Source organism: Lathamus discolor, chromosome 2 (genome assembly GCF_037157495.1).
Source record: "Lathamus discolor isolate bLatDis1 chromosome 2, bLatDis1.hap1, whole genome shotgun sequence".
Lineage (NCBI taxonomy): Eukaryota > Metazoa > Chordata > Aves > Psittaciformes > Psittacidae > Lathamus > Lathamus discolor.
In genome coordinates this window covers 105,191,658-105,212,633 of record NC_088885.1, presented here as the reverse complement: position 1 = coordinate 105,212,633, position 20,976 = coordinate 105,191,658, and the positions used below count along the sequence as shown (strand labels likewise).

At 40.9% G+C, this 20,976-nt stretch overlaps 1 protein-coding gene across 4 annotated transcripts; it reads right to left on the bottom strand.

Annotated features, from left to right (window-relative positions):
• Positions 1 to 928: 928 nt before the first annotated feature.
• Positions 929 to 20,974, bottom strand: FAM210A (family with sequence similarity 210 member A). 4 transcript variants are annotated; one of them, XM_065667934.1, is made up of 6 exons: positions 20,765 to 20,974; positions 19,346 to 19,453; positions 8,401 to 8,524; positions 6,700 to 7,172; positions 4,431 to 4,542; positions 929 to 2,905 (listed from the first exon to the last, which is right to left on the bottom strand). In XM_065667934.1, the coding sequence occupies exons 4-6, from the start codon at positions 7,146 to 7,148 to the stop codon at positions 2,606 to 2,608; spliced, it is 861 nt and encodes a 286-aa protein (XP_065524006.1). In that variant the 5' UTR covers positions 7,149 to 7,172; positions 8,401 to 8,524; positions 19,346 to 19,453; positions 20,765 to 20,974; the 3' UTR covers positions 929 to 2,605. The 4 variants fall into 4 exon arrangements, with proteins under 4 accessions (XP_065524006.1, XP_065524007.1, XP_065524008.1 ...); XM_065667935.1 differs by having other exon boundaries at positions 8,401 to 8,521; XM_065667936.1 differs by lacking the exon at positions 19,346 to 19,453.
• Between the last annotated feature and the right edge of the window lie 2 nt (positions 20,975 to 20,976).

The window sequence follows — 20,976 nt, the reverse complement described above, 5'->3', positions numbered from 1 at the left end:
CTAATGCCCAGCCTCTGAGCCCAGTCCAGGCGCACTGCCCCTCCAAACGGGGGCGTACACCAGCCTCCAGCCACAGGGACCCACACTGCATTTTAGTGTCAGTAACAAGAACTGCACCCTCGTACTGTGCTAAGAGCTATGGAAATCACATTATAAGTAAGACACAAGGATGAAAGTCAACCTTAAAGTTGCAGCTGGGTACATGCTGGGCACCCATCACTCATGCCATGGGTGGCCCAGGAACACCCCAGCTAGTATGCACTAATGAGGGCAACTTGCCATTAGGTTACCAATACAACCAAGCATTCAACTAATTGTCACAAAAAGCTCCACAGGTCGTATTTTCAGAACCTTCATTCCCCTCCGTGTGTAGGTTGATCCACGTAATTGCATGCTGCCTCCTGACATGCTGGGTGGAGGATGCAGCTCCCCCTGAAATTCCAGGTTGCTCATGCTGCAAAACTGACCAGACAGTACACAGCAATGACTGGCATGTGCCTTGTCCAGGGGCACATATGATAGTCTACTACACCTAGAGAAAAGGTATCTTTTGATGAATCATGTAAGCACTGGAGTGGTCACAGGCCAGCTGAACACAGGGAAGAGCAAGAAGATAGAGGTACCAAAGGGTGTGTAAAGAACAAGTTCTAACATGGCTGGGGGGGCACAGACCCACCCTAGGACGCCAAAGTGCCCCTGTGAAACCCTGCCATGTGCAAAGGGGAGATGGATCCTGTGAGTTGCACAGAGGTTCCCACATATGGCTCCAGAGCAAGAGGATGATCATGCAAGTACTACTGGGGCAGACTTCAAGCTCTGCAGGGTGCTGCAGGACATAAGCAACACCGCCCACAAAAATGGAAAACCAGAACAAATGCCAGCATCAGAGGAATGTGTGCAGAAGAATGTGTAAGAAGTACACTAAACAGAAACAAAGAAAAGCATCTATTAACTCCAGTCCTACAGTAGTGCTCATCTCAGCAACACACAAGTTCTCAGATTCTTTTTTTTTTTAACAATATTTATCAGAAACATGGCACTTTACATCTTCAGGGCACCAAATTTACAATGATCATTCCTCACAACATCCCTGTGAGTTAGGCATTACATTGCAATTACTATTTGACATGTGGAAACGAGGCAGAGTCCTGCACAATTAAGTAATGAAGTTCAACTCAGTAAAACACAGGGAGGCCCTCAGTGACCTGACTGAAAACATGAGTGGGGCAGTGCTGATATTTTATCAGCCATAATTATTTTACTCTAGTCATTTACAAAGCTCAGGGTTCAACTCTGTTCCTTCTCCCCATACTCCCCTGCAAACACCCCACCTTTGTTAAACAAGATACACCTACAAACTGGCTAAAACATGAGGCCTGTAATAGGAATAGGAAAAACACCCTTCTTTAGCCTGCATTTGAATAAAGCCAAGAGAGCAGTTTGCCTGCCCAGTCAAATAGAACAGTTCCAACTTTAGTCCTGTATGACATCTCTGAGACAGCATTTCAGCCTTCAGCTATGAATAAGTATTTGCTTGACCCAAGAAAATATAGAAGGAAAGAAAGTTTGGTAGACTGCCTCAGAAATTATGCTTATTTTAGTTGAATTGTTCTACTGAAGCCTGAGGGACTCCTGAATAGGAGAAAGAACTTTTGGGTTTAACTCTTAATTTTGCACGTATTTAAAAATCCACTTAATATATGCATTTCTCAAGTAAACTTCTCATTCAGGGTTTTTTTTTCCTCCAAAAAAAGAAATAGAACAGTTTTGTAAACTTTAACATGATAAAAAAATAGCCTAATTTTTAATATACAATTATTGATTAATATAATTTCATAATTTTCTACTGTAAATCAACTTTAGGAAACAAAGTATATGTGACAGTATAGCTACTGCGATTAATTCATCCTCTTAGAGCTTTCAGTTGAGATTTCTGAAAAGATACACCATCCAAGAAAGATTCATAGTCTCAGCCTTTAAAGGATCACAGCTCAGCTCAAGTCAACGCAGTCATTATAATTCATTCAGGCCAAGTAGCTAATCCATTGCACTTCATGCGCAGTACCAGTGATAATGGTCTGTCATCAAGTTGAGAGATGATCACAACTGAAGAGGCCTGGGTCCACATACTCTGAAAACCAAAATATGTTGCCTTTCCCAGTAGAGAGAGAAATCTTCCTTCTCATTTAATGGAAGATTCAATCTAATGCAATAATGGCTGTGCACTGTGATGGAAGAATAAAGTAGTGGTTTTTGGAAGAAACTATCTTTGAGGGGTATGGGGAGGAGGGTGTGTGTGGTGGAGATAAAAAAAAGAGAAGACAGAGTAGCCATTAACACTACTACCAACGGGCATACAGACTTCTAATCCGAGATGCACTTTTCCATCTGCGAGTTGAAATCTCATTACAACCTCTCCCTCAGGGGACTTTACGCTTGGTGAATATCCAGAAATTTTAAATCCACAAAGCAATTGTAGTTTTGGAAGGGGAGAAGAGGAAAAAAAAAAAACCTAACAAAAAACCTTGGAAGTGCACTTTGTATATCCTGTCTCACAAAGGGTTAAAGTGCTAAGTTTGATATAGCCAAAAATTAAGCATCTCTCCTACTCCTTTATTTTTTTAAAGGAAACTTTATCTTTGGTTTCTTGTATCTTCTCTGTAATCTTATCCTTTGTTTCCTCCATCTTCCCTGTAATCTTATCTTTTGTTTCCTCCATCTTCTCTGTAATCTTTCCTTTTGTTTCCTCCATCTTCTCTGTAATCTTATCCTTCGTTTCCCCCATCCTATCTTGTATATATTCCTTTACTGGTGGTGGTGTGGACATGTAGCCATGCTTACGTAGATACTTAACAGTGATGGATGTTCCTCCCAAAGTCACAGTGTATCTGGCAGGAGTTGCAATCTTCAAGAAAACAAAGAGGACACCATATAAATAAACCAGGACAATATTGTCTAGCAACAGGTATTTTTGAGAATTTATTTTGGCCAGCATCAGATACTAAAAAGTTCTTCTATTTATAAGGAAACAGGCCAATTTACAGTGCATTCCCCCAGAAATGCGTATTTTTTGACCAAACCAGCACAGGCATTAGACTTCCATAAAACAAAACAAAACCCCCAAACCTGAAATCCCCTCCGTGCAGCTGGTGGGACATGCATTAGGCATCTCGGAATGCAATCCAGAACAGACAGCGTGTAAACACGGAGCCACATAAGCAAAAAGGAAATACTGACATGAAGATATGCTTTAAATTCTAAAATTCACAAGAGTATAGGCATCTTTCAGTCCAAAACTAGGACTCACATGTAGAAAACCAGAGCTCTACAGGAGACCTTAAAAGGTCCACTAACCCAAGGTGCTACAAACCAGGTTTGTAACTCTAGACAGACTAACCTGCTCTTTCAGAACTTCAAAGAAAAGCCTACACAATTTTCCATTTGCCACCTATTCTAGTGCTTCCACACCTTAAAAATTTCTTCCAACATTGCCAGATCTCCCAGCTATAATAAAATCTTAATATTTAACCACATTTATTTATTGGTTTCTTCTAGGCATGGGAATAACTGGCAAGAGTAGTGCTTTCACTTTTTCTTTTTTTTCTTTTTGAAAATGGCTCCTTTAAATACCAGTTAAGAAGTTTCCAAATGTGGTGTTTTGATGAGTGGCAGTTGAAGCAAATACAGTATTTTGGTTTTGCATGGTCTGACATGTTTCCCTAACAGATTGTGCACAACAGAGACCCAAACCTGAATGTAAGTAACTGATTCCAATGGGCAATTGAAGTACTTGACAATGGTGGAGAGCTAAGGCAGGAAGACAAACTAGTGAATGCTATAGGATAAAAATAACTGCACTTTCATCTGGAAATCGTAAGGTGTTTAGGGTTTACCTCTTTATCCATGTTAATTACATCAGGGATATAGAGGAGTAACTTGATTGCAATTAAAATCTCTGAGGGCAGAGAATAGTTCTCCAGCAAACAAGTTATTTTAGAAATACAGATAAACTCCTTAAAGAAATAGAGCCTCTATAAACAGGGGAAGTTTAGATTAGATATAAGGAAGAAGTCCTTTACTGTGAGGGTGGTGAGGCACTAAAACAGGTTGCTCAAAGAAGTGGTTAATGCACCACCCCTGGCAGTGTTCAAGGCCAGGCTGGATGGAGTCTTAGGTAACATGGTTTAGTGTGAGGTGTCCCTGGCCATGGCAAGGGGGCTGGAACTAGATGATCTTAAGGTCCTTTCCAACCCTAACTACTCTATGATTCTGTGAACTTGCATGTGACTATTTTTACTACAAAATGAATGCTCAAGTATGTGTAATTATCAAAGAGAGAAAACACTATTAATTCCTTCTGCTGTAAACAAGTAAACCCTGTTTAGTTCACCAGGCAAGATTTAGAGTTTACAAACTGTAATTATACTTACTTTATACAATGCATATGCGGTTAGTGCATTTCCACTCTGAGAATTTTTCAGGATGTTCACCACGGTGTCTGGTAATCCAATCAACTCTAGGAATGGAACAATGTTCACTCCCCTACAAAAGAGGAAAAATTGGCAACCTAAATTGGAATTTGAAACCTAAGCAGTGATTTATAGTACCATTTCCATTCTTTATTATACCAACTTTGCAATTTGATAGCGAAGTATTGTTTCAGCTGAGCAACGTACTTACAGGATTTATATTTCTGTACATATAGGCAAATTAACATTCTTTTCAGCATTCCTAGATGTGACCCATTTATATTATCCCTGTTGGGCTCAGTAACTACTAACTTACTTGTGTCCCAGTTTATTGTGTTTGGAGGTAAGTAGATACTATGGTGGTAAGACAGCTACTCAGGCTCCAGTTGTGCAGGTTCTACTTCATGTTCCGTTTTGCCTAAAATTACCTTTTTGTTTTCTTTTTAAGATTTCAGACTAATCTGCAGCATGCCCAGGAGCACAGAATCCATACTTCACTGTCCACTATTCACTTTAAAATATCTCAAACAAATGGAATGAGGCAAAAGAAGAGGAAGTGACATGTTATATGGACAAGACTTCAGGAGTTTTGTGCCCAGTTGTTCTACCTTGTCAAGATGGGCGGATGGAGCTCCTATCACAATTTCTTTTAATTTGAAAACCAGGGAAGCTAACATCAGCACTAAATTAAAAAAACCCATACAGCTCATCTTCACATTACAGTAGAAAGCTACTGTAGAATGCATTTATAGAAGACCTGTCTTTCCAATATTTAGAGATGTAGTATTTATTATTAGTATATCTTTACCCACTGGTACTAATATTTTAAGTATTCTTCTGTACGTGTGTACTTTAACATCAGGAACAATAGCAGGCAGTAAGTTACTAGAAGCTACAATCTGAAAGCCTACCCCCAGAACAGAAAATGGAGACATAGTAAGATCCGAAAGACTGCATTAACTGTGTTATTTCATAAACCACCACTGTTTGGTCTCATATCATGAACAGGCATTCTGAAAGTTACTTTTCCACTTCAAGAGGGTGCTGCTCCTGTGACATGACAAACTGAAGCTTTGTTATAATTACTTTCTAGTTAAATATTCCAGTCGTTTTGATCTGTCAAATACTTATTTTAGCAGCTAACTTCATTGTTTCAAGAAAGCAATCTTCACTCAGTTTGAAATGCCTGGATATAAGCATCAACCTGAATTCTTCCAAAGCAAAATATTTTTATAGCTCAAGACCTTTATTCCTCGGACACGAGCTAAATTTAGAATGACATTTGGATCTATAGCTCCTAGAAAGGGCAATTATGCCAGCTGGTTAGAGTAACTAAAACAAACACTTATGTGGTAAGGCATTCTGATGTCTAAGCCCCATCCTTACCACCACAAACTATCATTGTTTCATGCTTTGTATTATTAAATATACAACACTAGCAGTCCAGAGATAAGCATTTACTGATGTTTAGCAAACCATTAGCAGATAGATAAAACGTATTTTATCTGACTAGCTCATATCTGATATAGGGTTTTTTTTTCCCTAATACACTGCATTTTCCAGAACAGTATCTGGCACATGCTATAGCTGAAAGAAACTAAAGCTAGAATAATTAATTCCTACTTTTTCTTTTAGCCACACAAATACTTAACTTCCAATTAACAAGTCTGGCCTACAATAGCAATTTTTCAGTGTAAGACAGGAAAGACAAGAAACAGAAGGGAAAAGATACACATGGCTTGTGAGGAGCTTGGGGTGAGGTGAACAACATGGAAGTCCAATGATGAGACAGGACTGAGGATGAAGGGGGAAAGGAAGTGATGACATGACCCTCAAGTCCAACAACAAAAAAAGAATAGGTCTATAAAGACCTCACCTAGCATTTTGAAATCAGGATTGCAAATCCCTATCTTTACCCTTGTGAGAGTTTACTAATAATTTCAATGCTGTTTGCATCCATGCATCTTCTGGGGAGATGAGCATTCCTTCAAATGTTACCAACATATCTAGTACATAGCAGTAACTGCATGATAATAGCGTGTACATGACACTCATGAATCCTGTATACTTATGATATTAATTTTATGCTTCAACTAAAAATGTACCCTCATTTCCCTATTATGTATAGATGCACTTTTTAATGTAATAATAATTTATATTTCCCTTCACTTGTGAAAGTCAGTCTCAATTCAACAGCAGTATTGGGCACTGCAACAAAATATCAACTTACTGCATGGCTGCATAGTAGAAGGATCCAAACCACACAGTGGAAGTCACAAGATGCACTGGAATCATGACTTTTCCATACTGTTTAAAAGTTTTCTTAAATCTCTGAACAAGACTAATTGATTTGTCTTGTAATGGATCAGGTTCTGAAGAATCAGATTCTACAGGGCTTTGCTTGGGTGTATCAGCGGCTGATGTCAAACGATTTCTCTCTTCTAGTACTTTGTGAGGACTGTCTGCTGGCTGTGATGAAGAAGCACTTTTATTTGAGGCAAAGCATGCTGCACCTGCATGAAGACATCGTTTAGGAGGGTCCAGTGCCAAAATCACTTTGCATCCAATATTAGACAACGCTGATTGTCCTTTTAAGCACTGAAAGATACCAGTGCGAGGAATAACCAAGTATGTCCCATATGCCAGCTGAGCAGCAGTATGGAACAGACTCCGCTGCATTTTGATGAACTGTGGCTGAGGTTTCTAGAGAAAGAAAACAAGAAAAAAAAAAAAAGAGTAAACAAACCACATTTCAATAATCTATTTGCTCCAATACCACTCAAAATTCTCAAATTTTCCATTGCTTTCTATTCTTCTACTTTAAAAGGTTTTCAGTATCTGCCTTTTCAGAAATCATTACCTTTATTAATCAGATAATTTTATATCACTCTTCTTTGGCACTCTGAACTAAAATGGTCCCTTCACTTAACACACTCTGCTCCTCACAGCTAAAATGCTCATTCTACTCTCTAAAACCATTTTTGGATCTTTAGGGCTATCTACTGCTTTTATCTGCATAATCTAACACAGTTATTGAAAAGTTACCCTTGAAACTTCACTTCTAGTAACAACTGAGAGTTTGAGTCACACTTTGAGCCTAAGTGAATGTAGTATGAACTCCCTGATGTGCAATTAATTAATTTTCAGTGTCAATACACTTTTAGTTTTGATGTAACCTTTCATGTTCTATACTCTATACACTCTTTTGAGCAGAGTTCACAGTAAAAAAAAATAAAAAAAAAATAATAAGAACCAATCAATAATCAATAACCTTAATAGTAATAAACCTACCCATAACAGCCTGCCCATACACATCTGTTAGGAAGGGGGATGGTGCTGTTGAATATCATGTATTAACACAAGCAAAATGAACTACAGTTTACAAAATATTACAACGCAAAGAATATTTTAAAACTGTGGATAACCCAGTTAACTTTATGATTTTGAATACTTAACAGGTATTTCTGAAAGTTCAAATGAACCACTGACAGATTCCCCACAAGAGAGGAATTTTGCTTGACATGTACAGACATCAAGTCATCAGATGTTCCCCCCAAAATGCATGCTTCAAACTAGTGAAGTAAATGCTCTCTCCTTTCCTTTTTACAATCACTGCAAATTATAGAACTAATATTCTTCCCCTCCAAAAAAGTTAGACTCATTGATTTTATGTAACAAATGCCAGTTAAATCAGTTATATTACAACTTTTCAATCTTCCTGATGCCTTTACTTTAATTATCGTACCAATTTTTGATCCAAATTAGAAATCATTCAAGTTTAACTGAAATTCCACTGTCATTTTCATCTGCTTCCCTTCACATATAGCCTTTATTTAAATCAGGTGTTTTGACAGTGAATTTGTCTAGGCTGCTGATACTTCATAACATAGGCAGGATTTAAAGAAAAAAAGAATAATTAAGTCATACGTACCCTTTATTACTTTCCAGATACGCAACAAGAGAAATATGGTAAGGCTTATACCTTCAAAAAGTTGCAACTTTTTCACTAGTTCTCCACTTCTCAAATATGTGTCTTGAATATATGGATGACTCTGCTAAAGTAGAAAAAAGGCACGTTTAGAGAAACAGCAATAAAAGCACACTAGTATTAAGAAGATTTTTGGTTAGCCTGAAACCCTGTTTACTGAAGAAATTGTTGGTATAAATTCCCCTTTGGATACTGACATGCTAACAGGAGGGGTTTCTTCCTGTGTAACTTAGAAGTTCCTTAACTGTGAATTACTCTTTCCTTCCAAGAGAAGATGCATCTGTTGGATCATTCCTACCTGTATGTTTTCTAGGTATTTTCATGCTATTGTTGTGCTTGAATTAATTGCAATTACTAAAATTACAATGTTTGATGTGACGAATGGTTTCAAACTCCCCAGGAACCTCAGTGGTGCACGTGAAGCATAGACATTCACTTCTGTTACACTCATACCAACAGGAGGTATTCTGCAAGTAATAGAGAAGCCGACAAGGAGAGGTGCCATGCTTGACCTTGTGCTCACCAACAGGGAAGGGCTTGTTGAGAATGTGGTACTACAGGGAAGCCTTGGATGCAGCGATCATGGGATGGTCGAATTTGAGATCCCCAGGAGAGTGAGAAGAACGTGTAGCAAGCTCACTGCCCTGGACTTCAAGAGAGCAGACTTTGGCCTCTTCAGGAACCTGCTTAGTAAGGTTCCATGGGATATAGCCCTGGAGGGCAGGGGGGCCCAAGACTCTTGGTTTATATTCAAGGATCACCTGCTGCAAGCTCAGGAGTGCTGCATCCCAACTAGAAGGAAGTGCAGCAGGAGGGCCAGGAGACCTCCTTGGATGGATAAGGAGCTGCTGAGGAAAATTCAAAGGAAAAAAGAGGCTTATAAGAAATGGAAGCAAGGACAGGTGGCCTGGGTAGAGTACAGGGATGTTGTCCAGGAAGCTAGGGACCAGGTTGGGAAGGCTAAGGCCCAGTTAGAATTAAACATAGCCAGGGATGTTAAGGATAATAGGAAGGGATTCTACAGGTACGTAGCAAACAAAAAACAGACTAGGGACAACATAGGCCCCCTGAGGAAGCTTTCGGGAGAACTGGCTACACAGGATTTGGAGAAGGCTGAGGTTCTGAGTAACTTCTTCGCCTCGGTCTTCACTGGCAAAGGCTCTGACTGCACCACCCAGTTCTTAGAAAGTAGATGCAGGGGCTGTGAGAATGAAGACCTTGGGCCCACTGTAGGAGAGGATCTGGTTCGTGACCATCTTCAAAATATGAACGCACACAAGTCCGTGGGACCTGATGGAATCCATCTGCAGGTCCTGAAGGAGCTGGCGAATGAAGTTGCTAAGCCACTGGCCATCATATTTGAAAAATCATGGCAGTCAGGTGAAGTTCCCGATGACTGGAAAAAGGGAAATATAACCCCCATTTTCAAGAAGGGGAAAATGGAAGACCCGGGGAATTACAGACCAGTCAGTCTCACCTCTGTGCCTGGTAAAATCTTGGAGCACATTCTCCTGGAAGGCATGCTAAGGCACATGAAAAACAACAAGGTGTTTGGTGACAGCCAGCATGGTTTCACTAAGGGGAAATCCTGCCTGACCAATTTGGTGGCCTTCTATGATGGGGCTACAGAATTGATGGATAAGGGTAAAGCAGTTGATGTCATCTACCTAGACTTGTGCAAAGCGTTTGACACTGTTCCACACAACATCCTTCTCTCTAAATTGGAGAGATATCAATTTGATGGATGGACCACTCGGTGGATAAAGAACTGGCTGGACGGCCGCACACAAAGAGTTGTGGTCAATGGCTCGATGTCTGGCTGGAGACCGGTAATGAGTGGTGTCCCTCAGGGATTGGTGTTGGGACTGGTCTTGTTCAACATCTTTGTTGCTGACATGGACAGTGGGATTGAGTGCGCCCTCAGCAAGTTTGCCGATGACACCAAGCTGTGTGGTCCGGTTGATACGCTGGAGGGAAGGGATGCCATCCAGAGGGACCTTGACACGCTTGTGAGGTGGGCTGATGCCAACCTTATGAAGTTCAACCACGACAAGTGCAGGGTCCTACACCTGGGTCAGAGCAATCCCAGGCACGGCTACAGACTGGGCAAAGAAGAGATTCAGAGCAGCCCTGCAGAGAAGGACTTGGGGGTGCTGGTCAATGAGAAAATGAACATGAGCTGGCTGTGTGCGCTTGCAGCCCAGAAAGCCAACCGTGTCCTGGGCTGCATCAAAAGGAGTGTGACCAGCAGGTCGAAGGAGGTGATCCTGCCCCTCTACTCTGCTCTTGTGAGACCTCACCTGGAGTATTGTGTGCAGTTCTGGTGTCCTCAACATAAAAAGGACATGGAACTGCTGGAACAAGTCCAGAGGAGGGCCACGAGGATGATCAGGGGACTGGAGCACCTCCCGTATGAAGACAGGCTGGGAAAGTTGTGGCTTTTCAGCCTGGAGAAGAGAAGGCTGCGTGGAGACCTTATAGCAGCCTTCCAGTACCTGAAGGGGGCCTATAGGGATGCTGGGGAGGGACTCTTCGTCAGGGACTGTAGTGACAGGACAAGGGGTAATGGGTTAAAACTTAAACAGGGGAAGTTTAGATTGGATATAAGGAGGAAATTCTTTCCTGTTAGGGTGGTGAGACACTGGAATCGGTTGCCCAGGGAGGTTGTGAATGCTCCATCCCTGGCAGTGTTCAAGGCCAGGTTGGATGAAGCCTTGTGTTGGATGGTTTAGTGAGAGGTGTCCCTGTCCATGGCAGGGGGGTTGGAACTAGATGATCTTGAGGTCCTTTCCAGCCCTAACCATTCTATGATTCTATGATCATCAGGGGGAAAAAAAGCAACTCTTGTCTCTTGTGAGCAAGCAGTTACTGGGTTCTGTTGAGTTATGAACTCACTGGGAGCAAAGGAGTACTGCTGCTTATAGAACAGTAAATCAGGTACAGGTACTGCCTCTCAATGAGTCAGTCTTCTGTAAGAATTCACAGGAAGCAACAACTGCATGTGGTATCTCTGCAGACATTCTTGCTGACTTCTCAGATCTAAATGCTTCTCCAAACAAAAAGCAGTGAAAATGCTCTGCAAAGCTCAAGTGTTAAGATGGCATTCTGTCACAGACCAACTACCTTACTGATTTATAGAAATCATAACAAACTGGAAGAAGACAACTATATTGCTTCCATATTGCTACTTACACTCCTTTCCTGAGGGATAACACTCTCCACAGAGGACTATTTTCCCCTCTCACCAATAGTACACAACACTGAACATCAGACCCCAAGTAGATTTTCGTAATATCCAGCCAGTAGACTTGGCAAAGGTAACTATCCATCTATAAGAATTTGGAGCTCTTGAGTCTACCATTCATCTACTTTCAGTGGATGGTACCCTACTGAAAAATACCTGTTCCAAATGAGCTTTTAAAATTGTCACCACAGAGCATGGGGGAAACCATGCTAGCACTCTGATTTTGGTTCATTAATGTTATTAACAGAACTCTGCATTCTGACAGCCTTGGAAGGAGCTCATTCTTCTGTATAGAAGCAAGAAGAAACTGAGTAAGTATTTCTGATTTTTTTCATTCTCACGTAGCATATATAGCAGCATTTCTCAGAACACCATTGCTAGTTTTCGCTGTCCAGCACCTACCTGATGGCACAAAAGTACCATACCATACCTCTGATACATTGCAATTGCTGCAGAACATTAGGGCATGAAATGGCACCTGAGGCAGGTGAGAATTCATCTTTATGTGAAAAAGCAATGGGTCACTACTATGTTCAACACCCATCAGCCAGCAGCTAACAGTTGTAATTAATAAATTAGTTTCATGGCCTCTGCTCCCTTTAAAGATGGGAACTACCAAGGCCACTGACAATACTTGCCATGAGACTTCTCCCTCCCCCGCTATATCCTCAGATGGACTTGGAACTCATTAACTAAAGGATATTTTCTCCATGATGCAGGACTTGACTGGTCAAAGGGAAGATTTCCTAACCAGCTAGGGTAAGAGTGTCAGCTTATGTCTAAAGTTTTTAGGGAAACTACCCTATTCTAAGGAAGTTAACACAGTAAGCTAAACGGCATCCAAAATTCCATCTAGTGACTTATCAAAAGTTGTTTCTTCGTTTCAGTGTATTTTTTTTTCCCCATGCTGTTGGCACAAAACTGCAAAGACTCAGAAAAGGACAGAAGCTTCAGATACCAAGGTGGAAAAGCAGCCGGTCTGCGGCAGGAGAATTCTGTGAGGGAAGGGGATGGAGAGGTGGGGAGCAGAAGCTGTTTTAAGCATCTTAGATTTCTACATTAAATTTCTTTTAAAAATATCACAAGGAAAAAAAAAAACCCCACCAAAAAATACCAAAACAACAAAACACTGAGCTGTCAAAAGACAAATATAGATGTTCTCTGCTGTAAGAATCCCATGTGGTCAGTGACTGAACAGATGCTAGTATGCCAAACTATGAAATGATACACAAACATCTGGGATAAGGTCTCCTCTTCAGTGCTGTCATATTCTGGCTAACTAGTGGTATCTCCAGGTGGCTGTAAACTGAGCTAAAGAGATCTTGGCTGTTCAGGGCATAAACCTGGTTGGGATTCTTGGACATCCATTTAGTTCCTGAAGGCACCTCCGTCCCATGGCAAGCTATTAACAAGCCCTCAGACATAAAGGGAGTGCTCTAGTGGCCTCTTACGGAAAAGATCAGCTTCTCTTTACTCTGCTAGAGGTTTTGTTTAGCAAACTCTTGTACTTCCATTATAATTTACTTTGGCATAGGCCTGATGTACTGCAGGAGTACCCTATCTCTTGAATTTGCTAAACCTTTGCCTTCCAGTGATTACTAGGAAGTAGAGATTAGACATGCTTTTGTTCCTGAGGACACTAAAAGCTGAGGATCTTTTAATATCAGAGTTGGTCTATGTGACTATTACAAATTCATATGTTTGGATGTGTCTTACAGGAAAAAAGAAACAAGGGACCATTGGAAAACACAGAAGTAATAAGCCAGGCCAATATAGGTACAGCAAAGGCTGCTATGGATATCTGCTATTGGAAAGTGAAATCATGCCAGAGATGCTGCCAGATGAAACTTTCATTGGGGTAATTTGTATAAAAACAATTACCCTGTTATAATTAAGTTTTTTTTAGCTAACAGAGAAGTTAAAAGACAAGAATGTGGGTAGATATAAGATGGCAAAAGCTTTATTGTAAATTCTTTTGTAAAAGAGGTCAAAAAGCATCTGAGGGAACCGAGGGTATAGTATATGTAGAACCCACTGGCTTATTTTCTCAGTTCTACCAGAAGCATTCTGGATACAATATGTAAATATAGATGACTTTAAAACATTTTTACTTTTCTACTACTGTTTAAAAAAAGAACATTAATTATACCACAGGAGAGTTCCCAATGAAAATCCATGAGCTTTTTTTTCACTCCCAAGGGACCTTTCTACAAAAACGGAGAACTGATTAACATGTTTGTAATTTTTAGTGTAAAACCAAGCAAACTTTGAGGCTTCTGGGTCACGCATACAGAATTCTGAAAGGACACAAACTAGAAATCGTCTCCAACACAGCATGCAGTCACTACAAATGGATGGGAAAATGGCAGTGTACAAAGACTTTTTATTCTTTGTTTTAGTACTTTTACAGTGTATGAATAAGTATTTTATATTTTGGATTTTATTATTATTGCAGTGTCCCTGATACAATCTCTAAACTAAGAAACCCAGTTATAATTTGAAGCTTTGGCATCACTAGCTATCTAATCTTGTCTACTATTTAGAACTAAAACCACACCGCCACATTTTAAGTTAAAGGGAAAAATGCAAAATACATAAACTCTTGTTTACCAAAATACCCTAAAACATTAGTCCTATCCTACCTCCACCACTTCTAATCTCTAATATCTTCACTCAGTAAACACTATGCTATAACTTTAAAATTGATTATATTACTACATCTCAATATTGATGTAAGTGGATTCAAGCCAACAACTTGTTTAGCCTTGCTTTATGTAAACTACTCTTGTTCTTACTAAAATAAACTCAGTGAAGTCAAGAAAGTAGAATAAACCTTGATAAGGTCTTTACACACACAGCAATCTTAAGATACCAAACTACTAGAAAGCACAAAAGAAAGTAGCCTTAAGAAGAATAAAAGTTCTTGTAGACATTTATGGAGTCTGAGCATTGGATCCAGAAGGCACAATAGGAGAACCTAATGCAATGTCTGTGTGTTGAGTTACAGATCTGGAAGGCTAAACAGGAGGCTTAACAGCTGATCTGCACCCAGTCAACATGACAGCAGTATCCCCACTTGCTTCCATATAAGAATGCATTAGATTTTAAGCACACAGCTAAGTGTTATTTAAAGTGTGAATGGACTCTCCAATTCTTCTAAAAGAAAGCATCACAATCATTTGTGGTGCTTTTTGCTCTTCAGAACTATATTTTTAATAACCAGTGCTATTCCATCTTTCAACTGTTTTCCTGCTTTGTAGTGGTGAACTGCTGTACTGGGTTTCTTCGTTCAGAAGTTTCATTCTGCCCTCTACTGAATTTTTATGTAAGTACACCTCCTTTACTACAAAAGGTCTCTACTCTCCACAATTCCTTTTAGCAAGTGTAAATTTGGTGGATCATCTTCTACATTGGTTCCAGAGCCCTCCAAAACAATAGGCACATGTCAAGGGAAGACGAAGGAAAAAAAATCCCTTGCCTTTTAAAGTGCTATCTGATTTGATTTTTTTCTGTCCATTTTTCCCCCTAATGATACATCTGCAATAAGCAAGTTAGAGAAGTTATGCTTTTACATGTTAACTAAGCTTAAAAATAGGCATATACATCTATGCTAAAGAGTTTTTTTAAAAAAAGCCCTTTGTTAGTTCAAAACCAGGATTGTACTTCTCTGCTTATTATCTTGCCTTTCTGCACATTACCTTTCACTTTAAGCTGATGACAAAATAAGATTTCTCTCCCCTTTTTATTCCACTCAGATGTAGTAACTTTCCCAAGCAACTCCTAATAGCCTCTTGTCTCCCAACATATCATTAGTTCATTCCACTCAAAACACTTGTGTTTTTCTGTCAGAGGATAATTAACATGGAGGAGTGTGTGTGGTGGGGTGCAGGTTTACAAAGCAGTGGGAAATTTCTACTAAATGACTGAAAGGGGCTGTGAAAGGTTGTTCACATAAGGAAGCCTCATATCAGCAGTTTCCTGCACGTGGCTTTGAATTCTTTCAGGAGAGCAAAAAAATTAAAAACCCCAAACCCCACAACTGCACTGGTGAGGGGTCAGATGCTAAAACACAAACACACAAATTCACAGACCTCTTTTCTACACCTCACTGAAACACTGTTTAAAAATCTCTTTGGCTCTCCCCTCTCCATGGTTCATTGAACTTTGTCAGATTCCTCACCTGTTAACTTTCGTTGAGCATCTCAAGAGTTCTGACTCAGCATTTTCAGACATGTTAGATGGCATTAGAAACGTAACTATTAGTTACACCTTAAGGATTAAGATAACTTATGAAGTTCCGCTATCTCTCTTTAGAGTTCAGAACTCTTGTGCACACCTCTTTTCACTAGCATAGCCATCAGTAACAGTCAAAAGATTGAAGTCAAAACTGAACTCCACCTTGCTCAAGAATTCCTGTTATTCTTACTTTGGATTCTAGTAGCCAAGCTCTTTTCTTAATTCATAATCTTTCTGCTCACCCAGGACTTTGCTGCCATATACAGTTTAGATGATAGTATTTAAGCAGCTCTTGGAGTTACAATCAAATATTTATTCCTGAAAAGTCTAATGAAACAACTGGAGATACTCTGCATTTATTAAGGATATGCTTAAACTTAGATCTTCACATGAACTTCGTACAGCCTCCTGCCTCATCTTCCATTGTGACTACCAAAATGGTTTCTTTTCTAGCCATGATAAATGTCATTTTTGACACCTTGGATCTTTGCAGGCCTTGTCTCATTGTCCTGTGTCTCTTCCCTCCATAACCCAACTGTAACCAGCAACACTGGCTGTAATAATATTTTAAATGCCAATTATACTACCTAACAATTTTACAAAGCACTTAAAACAACAATCCTCAATAAGTAGCAAGTCTTTACCCTACAAACACACCCAAAGTTCTTCTAAGACTTTCAAAAAACATCCTCAAAGAAAAGCTCTGAAGCCTTCCAATTAGAAACAAAGTAGGAATCAGTGTAAGCCAGCCCCTTCCCCTCCTCCCTCTCTCCCTGCTTCAGTAAGAACAGAATTCACATTCTGGAAGCATTAGGTTCAAGATTTCTTTCTTTTATTCTCTCACCACATTTATTTCACATTTCCAAGCTGAAAAGCTGTCATTTTCCCCAGCAAAAAATACAGAACATTCATCTCCTAGCAGAATTACTGTTGGCAGACGTTCACTTCCAGTATAAATCTTTTCTAAATATTCAAAGTAAGTGTTGAATTCTCTGTTGTGAGTTCAAACTTGCCCATATGGGGAAATATGCGTAGTATCAATCAGAGTATCTTGAAAAATTATGTGTGAAGGTGCTGATCATAACATTTACAGAATACACACATGCTCAAAACCACACTCTTCATCTCATTTTTAGTAAATGCTATTTCCCATGTTCTCTACAAATGAGTGTGAACGGTTCCTATGAAAATTGTATTATTTTTATTAAGGTCTTGATACCAGAGCAGATAAACTTTCTAGCTCACTATTAAATTTAATGCCTTTCATGGCATCTATTGCATAGTGAACACAACTGCTAATGTTGCTAGCCATGGAAGAAACAAAATGATGCCTTCTACAAGTGTCCAAACTCAGAGCTGTTACTCAGAGAGCTGTCTTTACACCAGAAGGAACTCTGATGGGATTTCAGTAATAGGACCCTAATAATGCTTCCACTCAGAGTGTAAAGTAGCAGATTTACTAAATTGCTGTGTTCAGACTCAGAAAGGAATCCTGTGACTGCATGCTGCATTACATGAGATGTGAACAAAGCCCAAGGCTTGTGTTTCAGCACAGAAACATCACTACATCAGAAAGTACTATACTAAGATGCCATTCAATTTTAACATCAGCAAAAACAGCTTTTAAATCTACAAAATATTAAGAGCAAGTAGTTAAGTGACTGTCATATGTTGGGGCTAAGCACTACCGTTACGGGTAAAAGATGTAGCCTGGAGAAGATGTTAGCCTGGATGATGTTAGCCTTAGATGACGAAGTTGTTAGCCTGGAGAAGAGAAGGCTGCGTGGAGACCTCATAGCAGCCCTCCAGTATCTGAAGGTGGCCTACAAGGATGCTGGAGAGGGACTCTTAATTAGGGACTGTAGTGACAGGACAAGGGGTAATGGTTCAGGCTTAAACAGGAGAAGTTTGGACTGGATGTAAGGAAAAAGTTCTTTACTATGAGGGTGGTGAGGCACTGGAATGGGTTGCCCAGGGAAGTTGTGAATGCTCCATCCCTGGTGGTGTTCAAGGTCGGGCTGGACTGAGCCTTGGGTGAGATGGTTTAGTGTGAGGTGCCCCCGCCCATGGCTGGAGGGTAGGAACTACATGATCTTAAGGTCCTTTCCAACCCTAACTATTCTATGATTCTAGAAGATAACTGCCCTCACATTCTACTCAACTCTTTGACTTTTGGAAGAGGTTTATAGAGCTGCTGTAAAGCTAATTATGTCCTTAACTGCTTGTTTACCAAGACAGACAAGAAGTCTGAGGACTGACATAACTAAGCACACCAATCTGGCCTACTAATATCTGGTTAGACCATTATTTTCCTGACAGTCTGAAGTCATACATTCTTAAGTCCAACATACGTTGTTCATTCTGATGCACTTGTACCGTTATCTTCAAGACCAGCTGAATTTAAGAAGCTGTCATCACAACAGATCATAAGGATCTTTTTAACCAAATAATAACTTTTACTGTAAGTTTATTACAGTGACAGATACACGAAGAATAATCTCTGTTTTCTGAGGTATCACGATCCGAAACTTAAAATTAAGAAAGAGTCCTGTAACTTGAGCAGTAATCTTTTCTTGCTGTTGTTATCGCCATATTGCACAATCTGTATGTCTCAAGTCAAAGAATATACTAGAGGTACTTCACAGTCATTAAGAATCCCTGACCCTGAAAGTTGATCTAAAGCCATGGAACTAGGTAGTTACCTATCAGACTACCATGGTAAAATCCTTATGATCTATTATGATGATACCTTACTGTCCAGGAAGACCTCAATCATGTTTTGGGCCCAGACTTCTGTTCTTCTAGTGATTTTACTGCATTCTTAATACTGAAATATTGCTGACTGATGTTGAATTCGTGTCAACCTCTAACTTTCAAAGAAGTTCAGCTTCAACTATCTGGGTTCACCAGATGGTGCTCATCAACACCAAGAACTACGTTGGATCTTCTTTCCAATCTGCCAAATAACCCATTGCAAGGAATGTTAGGGATTCAACTAGCAGTTTTACGTTTTAAAGTTCAGTGCTTTTTCTGCTTTTGCAATTGAATTTATTGCGGCCTTATTTTCAAGGCTAATCAGAACTCCCTACAGATCCAGAAATATGTTAATATACAAACTGAGGGCTGTTATCAGAGATAAAGGGACACCAAGAACTCAGTCTTGCAAAACCAGTTTCAGTTTCTTGGTGATGCCTATAAGCATACACACACAGAACTAGGTCATCTACAACAGATGTACACTGGTCCTTTTAAAACCCAAAACCAGATCAAATCTTTTCTTAGCAGCTACTACAGTCTGTGAAGTAGATCTGTAGACAGTCATGCAAGACAAAATCTTCCTTATCTTTTAACAGTCTGAATTTGCCTACTCAGTTTTTGCCGTGTCCAAGCCACCTGATATCCACCTACCCAAATCATCACATGATTTTTTTTGTCCTCCTTGGTGGAAGTGCTTCTCAAGCAGCAAGTGCAGCAGTTCAACAATGTTGCCACAGAGACCAGTCATAACCCTTATACCTTAAACAGAAAAAAGATAAACACCTGCTGTCAGACTCATAGGAGGGGATGGATATTGGAACTCATTATCCTCTGTCCATATGTTTCCCACACAGAAGCAGCTGCAAGTCATATAAGCTAGCGACATGTTCCAAATGAAGAACCCGTTACCTATCTCCCCCTAAAGCAGCAAAACTCTGGCAAGTCATTTTATGTTTATACTTGTAGCAGCAATAGCATCTTGGGGTTTAGGTAGACTGAGGAACACCTTCAGTTCAGGACTAGTTTGGTAAGGAACTCTAGGACACTACATGTGCTACCTTCTAAAGCAACACTTTATCTTTTGGGCCAGCTTGTAGAAGGCATTTCAGAACCGTACATAAATTAAGCTGAACATGTAGTTTGTAATACCTGACATAAATCCATAGTTGACTTAACAGCTTTAACTAAATTTCTTCCAGAAACATCCTTCCATCAGAAAGACTTCCCAGTCTGACTCCCTGGATAACTCTCATAGTTAACTACCAGAAACAGATTACTAATGAGAACTGTAACTCTAGGCAACTTTGCCAAGAGGGCTGTGCTCTGTTCACAGCCAGCCACTATGCCTCCTATGGATTCAGAGACCTCTACAACTAGTCCTTACGAAACGTAGGAGGGGAAAAAAAAAAAAAAAAAGTGATGAAAGCTCAGGACGAGCAAGTAAACACAGTTTTACTAGTGAACAGGTAAGGGAAAACCAGACTGCTCAATTTTGAGATTCTCCTGCTCCGGGAAACTAGCCTTTTGCTTGTATCTGTTACGTGCCACAGCAAGGCACATAACATCCGTGCAAAGCATTTATTAGGCAAGAAAACATTTGTACAACCACTTTAAGTAGTCTAAGAAGTCAAGACACGCACAGAATCAGGTGCCTCGGGACAGCAACGCCCAAAGGAACACAACCTAACTACGGCCCTTTAACGGTACAACTTGTCAAGAGACTCGCGGCCGCCATTTTTCACGCCAAGCAACACGCCCCCCTCTGTTTGGTAAAGAGCAAGCAGACGGGGGCAAGGCGCAGAGCTCCGAGCCGACCGTCCTCACCGGCCGCGGGGCAGGCAGCCCAATGCCCGCAACTGCAAAACCAGCCGGGGCTCCGGGCACCCGTGCGCGGCGGGCCCTGCCGCTCCCCACTAGCCGCCGCCGCCGCCGCCGCCGCCGCCGCCGCCGCCACCACCACCACCACCACCACCACAACCACCGGCCGCGCTCTGCCCCTTTGCCCCACCGCCCCCCGACTAGGGGGTCTCCGGGGGTCGCCGCTCCCCCTGGGCCCCACTGCATGGGTACCTCGTGTCCCAGAGACCGCTCCTGCGCCTCACGGGCCCTGCGCACCGGACACACCGCACGGTGGTTCCACCACCGACCGCGGCGCCCGGCCCGCGTGCGCTGCAGGGCAACGTGCCGCACGGCCCGTCCCCACCATCACCTTGAGGCCCCGTGGGACCCGACCGCGCAGGCGCACAACTCCCCCACAGCTCGCACAGCCTTCCGGGGCTCGT